This window comes from Branchiostoma belcheri, unplaced genomic scaffold, assembly GCF_001625305.1.
Source record: "Branchiostoma belcheri isolate BF01 breed outbred unplaced genomic scaffold, Haploidv18h27 scaffold458, whole genome shotgun sequence".
Lineage (NCBI taxonomy): Eukaryota > Metazoa > Chordata > Leptocardii > Amphioxiformes > Branchiostomatidae > Branchiostoma > Branchiostoma belcheri.
Window position 1 is genome coordinate 44,864 of NW_017804085.1, and position 5,657 is coordinate 50,520.

The window sequence follows — 5,657 nt, forward strand, 5'->3', positions numbered from 1 at the left end:
GGTACAGTACTTTGTACAATATGTGCAGTTTTATGATTCGTTCAAGAAAGATAAAACAAAATCTTCATGGCACATACTCAACAATGTTCTACTACAGATCGTTAAAAGGAAAATCCTCAAAATTATCTTTAAGAGGTCTGTGGTGTAAGAATATCACATTATGGAATTCTGTTCTGATGTGAAGAACAATAATTAAGGCATTTTGTACACACGGAGAGACTTCTGTGGGTGGTTTGTGGGGTAAAACCGACCTCAGCGGCACAATGTAGACTCATTGCCCGGAGTTGGTATGTGTGTGGGCAACCATACATTGAATAAACATATCAAGGTTCTTAGCATTCTACTCTATAGGATAATGGGCACATTCTATTCTCAAAATTGTGACAGCAATCTGTTATAGGAAATAAATGAAATAAGTGATTTCTTTTCACGAAATCTCGCCATTAATTAAGACTTCCTCGAGGCACAAAGTTACATGTACATGTCACCACTAGGCAATTAAAATATATAGATTTACACAATTTTATTTACTTCAAAAACAATCAGGAGTGTAAAGAGACTACAAATCAATGTTGGTCCCTCATGTACTTAACACCTGTACCTGTTAGGTACAGCAAAATAAAACAGTTACTCAAGCAACTGTATATCCTTTTGGAATGGTCAAACGTTTCAATTATCATCCACTTCCTTTTGTTACTTACACTTTTTTGACGTATCTTATTACCTGTATGTCTAACCTTCACGGATGTATTCAAATTTTAGGTACAGGTCTGGACCTGAACATCTGGAGAACCATTTAGTACACTAAGATTGGTAAATGTCATCTCAAAGACCACAGTTTTGACAATCTATGCCATGTTGGGCTATGCGTTAAATCTAGGGCTTCAAGGAAGCACCATTTGCTCGTGGAAATATAGTTACAGTGTATGTTAATGGGCTGGTCACAACCAACTCTCCACATGGTCCCATAGCGATACCCCGCGGGTATGTAATGATCGCGATGGTGCGGACAAACTGGCCCTGGCTTGTGAACATGTCTACCCGGTTGTTGTTAGAATTCGCCACGATGATGCGACCAGAGGTGTCCAGACAAATACCAGTCGGACGATTCAGTTGCCCCTTCCCCTTTCCATAGGTGCCGAATTCAAATATCTTTACTCCGGAGGAATTGTGCTTCTGGATGGCTTTAGACCCATCCGTCAGCAGGACATTTCCCTCCTTGTCCGATGTGACTCCCGAGATTCCGTTTACCGTACGCACTTCTGAACTCCAAAGGCGAGAGCCGTTTGGATCAAACATCATAACTGTTTTTTTGTCACCCACGATAACGTTATTGTTACGCACGTCCATCGCGATGGCGGGATAGACGCTCTTGAGGCTTACGTCAAATTTTTGGATGGGCTGTCCGTTCTTACTGTACTTTACGACATGTCCTTTATTAAAGCGCGAGCTCCTCCCCAGTACCCACAGGTAGCCAGGCCCTATGTCCGAAGCAACATCATAAGGGTACATTTTCTTACTTTTACCCGGCACGACGGTTCGAAAGAGGCGGAGGTAGGTCCCATTCATGCTGAAGACCTGGACACGTTGGTTGTTCCAATCAGTTACAAACATTTCATTGTCAGCAGACACGGCAACTCCAACGTTATTGATGAATTTTCCAGGTTCTTTTCCCCTCCCACCAAACTTGATCTTCTTCTGCTTTACGTCACAACCTTTTTGCATGAGTGTTAAAAAGTATATTTTTTTTAAACACACACACACACACACACACACACACACACACACACACACACACACACACACACACACACACACACACACACATGGGCCCTGATGCATATAGCTTCTTTTACTCAACATAAGAAATTATCTTGTTCATTGTCCGATCCAATATCCTAGCATTGCCTCATGACACAGAGGGGCCAAGTCTAAGGCATTGTCTCATGGCACAGAGAAAGTCTTTAAACATTATCTAATGACACAGAGGGGCCAAGTTTAAGACATTGTCTAATGACACAGAGGGACAAAGTTTAAGATATTGTCTCTCGAATATTTGTGTTACACTTACCTTTGTGATGTGGGGTGTTGGAGACTGCCGGGAGCTTGGGGATAGATCCAGTAGTAGCAGTAGCAGCAGCAGCAGTAGTAGCAGTAGTAGTAGTAGCAGTAGTAGAAGTAGCAGCAGCAGTAGTAGCAGCAGCAGCAGTAGTAGCAGGAGTAGTAGTAGCAGTAGTAGAAGTAGCAGCAGCAGTAGTAGCAGGAGTAGTAGCAGGAGTAGTAGTAGTAGTAGCAGTGGTAATAGTTGTATTCGCTGTCTGCTGTTGATAGAGGATTATATTGTCAATGCAGGCTTTCGCAATCGGTTTATGGAGATCTTTAAAAAAAATCTGAACCCTGTCTGAATTTGATAGCTGCAGGCCGATGTCAACGTACTATGCACCAAATTGTATTGGAATTATTACAATAAGGAATAATCTATTTCAAAAGTATCGTGGAATTGGTACCTCACCGATACGAAGCAACAATACGAAAGGTTAAGCTTTGTGTCTATAAAGCATCTGTTTGTTGTGTTTGACTTTTTGTCGTCGTCTCAGGGGGGACCTAATGGTACAGTGTTGTGTGCAGTTGGCAAGAATTCTAGGAATTGTACAGGAATTTTTTTCACAGGCTTGGAATGTCTACATTCCTGGGTTCGTTCACTGTACACTCAGGGGAGGGTAGAAGTTATTTACTGAACTGCGCTATACCTGTATTGACATGTTACAAGGTACATGTACAAAATCATGTATACTGCCAGTGATGCGAATTACCCGCATAAGGTATATAGGTAATGTAAAGGAATGGTTACCTCAGGAAATGATGAACAAATCGACAAGGCTATAATAAGACAAAAGCGTACCTGTCTAGCGCTTAATGATAACCAGAGAATGACTCCTACGACGATGCACAACCCAATAAAGACAGCTTCAAATGCAAAGATCACTCGGCGTCGCGTACAGCCTGGAATGCCATCATGTTGGTAGTAATCATAGTGAAATGTTGGAATAAATTGGAACTTTATTCCAACAACAATTACTACACACAGGTGTACCTCTGACCTCTCCACAACTTGTATATTTGCTGTTGTTAGAAGTATAAGTAAATTTAATAAGTAGTTACTACTTAGTAATTTTTATTGTTCTTGTTAAGCAATTGTTATGTATAATGTTGTTGAATCCTTTGTAACTATTAAGTTGATAATTGTATGTATTCTATTATGTGAAAGGACTCCAGGAAGATTAGTATACACAGCTTGTATAACTAATGGAGATTCCCAATAAACAAACAAACAAACTACATAGAGATCAAATTTTCAACTGTCGCCTTCATCGGGAGAATTACTGACTAATCACCTAAAATATTGCCAATAACAGCAGATCTATTGAAAATACATAGAATTATTTTATTTCAGGGCGTTGTGTCGACAAGGGAAATAAATTCAGTAGGCGCGTACTGATACAGAAAAGAGACATTACCAATGACAATAAAAAAATACCACAATTTCTCTCCAGCAAGAGGTTTATAAAGTTGATTAAGTTCTTACCGTGCTCTGCAGGACGCTGGACGTTTGGCACGTACATCAGATTTGGATTGAGTGCATGCAAGACATCATTGGCGTCATTGATGTTGTTTGAAGCCGCCGCTGGTAGATTCTGGGAAGATAGGCTTGCTTGGGTATCTCCGGAAGCTGTGAAATGCCTGGAGGAGGCTTCATCACCTTGCTGATATGCATCACCTAATGCCTGGGTGCAGGGATTGTTTTCACTTTTATTTGACCTGAAGGTGGGTCCAGGGCTGCTTTGCAGGTACATCGGATTGGGGTTAACGTCGTTTCTGGAGTGCGTCGGATAAGTGTTCGCAGCATTATATGTGTACATCGGGTTCGGATCCCTGGCGGGTCCAGGGCTGGCGATTGGCTCCGTGGTGCTTTGTAGGTACATCGGATTGGCATTGGCGTCGTTTTCGGCGTCTATCGGTTGAGGGTTCATGTTTTGTGTGTACATCGGACTCGGATCCCTAGCGGGTCCAGGGCTGGCGATTGGCTCCATGGTGCTTTGTAGGTACATCGGATTGCGATTGGGGTCGTTTTCGGCGTCCATCGGTTGAGGGTTCATGTTTTGTGTGTACATCGGGTTTGGATTCCTGGCGGGTCCAATGGTGGCGTTTGGCTCCATGGTGCTTTGCAGGTACATCGGATTGGGATTAACGTCGTTTTCGGCGTCCATCGGTTGAGGGTTTATATTTTGTGTGTACATCGGATTCGGATCCCTGGCTTGTGTGTGCAGGTTACTGTCATTTGCCTTGAAAGTTGAAGTTTCTGTTTCAGCATTGCTTGAGCCACGTCTTGCCAAGTGAATGTCGTCATCATTGTCGTTGTCGGGAGCCATTTTAGTTGCCTTCAGTTTGTTTTTCGTCTCTACCGCAGCTTTCGTAAAGTGAATAGTCTGTTCTTTGCATATGTATGCAATGGAGTATGCATCAAACTCGCCAGGGCGCCCGATATCGATTGTCTGACTGTTCTCAGCAGGGTTAGACAGATGTTCATCGTCATTGTCTTTATTTTGCTCACATTCACCAGAGATGTGGTGACTGGCACCGTCGGCAGCTTGCGTGAACGTGGATGGCGCAATTCCTGTGTCTGGTTTTGCCATACTTTCGCTGAAGAACTCGTTTCTAACGACCATTGCTTTTGGTGCGGTGTTGGAGGGCAGGTTTTTAGCCATGGCTCCGAGATCTCTTCCTTTGTTTAGTTCTACATATAGTAAGTAAGAAAACGAAAACAAAGTGATCCTGCATTCAAATTATACAACATATGCATGTAACATAAACATGCATAACTAAGAACTTTATAACAATGCTACAGTCTGCGTTGAAACTGAATGTTCTACGTTGAAATGCAGCGATGGTGATAATAATAATAATAATGGTTTTATTGTCCAAACAGTACCCGTGCAGTCGCAGCCTTTGACGGCTGAATTGATGCAGGGTATCACATAATAATCTATACAAATCACAACAAAACAAGTAATACACATGATAACACATATATTTTCTCCACAATTTTTGTGGAACTGTCGCAAGGGTCTGTGCGGCTGCCATTCGGCGCCACAAGGTGACCTCAATACGACTTTCCCCAACCAAAGTTAGGTACCCATTCACACCTGGGTGGAGTGAGTAAATTCGTGTAAAGTGCCTTTCCCAAGGGCACAACGTCGGGGTGCATGTTCAGACATGTCCCGGGTATGACTCGGGTTCGAACCCGGGTCTCCCAGTTCACAGTCGAATGATCTACCACTACGCCACCCGACGCCACACTACGCCACCCAACGGATATGGTAAAGAATTGAAAGGCCACGAGGTAAAAGTAGACGTCAGCAAGAACTCACTTTGGGCTATACTGCAAGTGCCTTAGAGCTTAGCGATGATGAGTCTGGGTTAAGTTGGTCGCTGATGCAAAGAAAAACATGTCGAAGTAACATATATTTTCACAGTTCGTATTAAGACAAATTATCAAATATCTATTTGAATAGCTATAATTATTTAATAGGTATTTTAAAATCAGCCCATTATTCCATTTAGAAAAAAAAAGTTACATGTACTAATTCTCTGCTTAC

General features: G+C 42.3%; 1 protein-coding gene across 1 annotated transcript; it reads right to left on the minus strand.

Annotated features, from left to right (window-relative positions):
- Positions 1–876: 876 nt before the first annotated feature.
- On the minus strand, positions 877–4,766 carry LOC109478890 (tripartite motif-containing protein 3-like). Its single transcript, XM_019780700.1, has 2 exons — positions 4,613–4,766; positions 877–1,715 (listed from the first exon to the last, which is right to left on the minus strand). The coding sequence occupies exons 1-2, from the start codon at positions 4,764–4,766 to the stop codon at positions 877–879; spliced, it is 993 nt and encodes a 330-aa protein (XP_019636259.1).
- Positions 4,767–5,657: the final 891 nt, after the last annotated feature.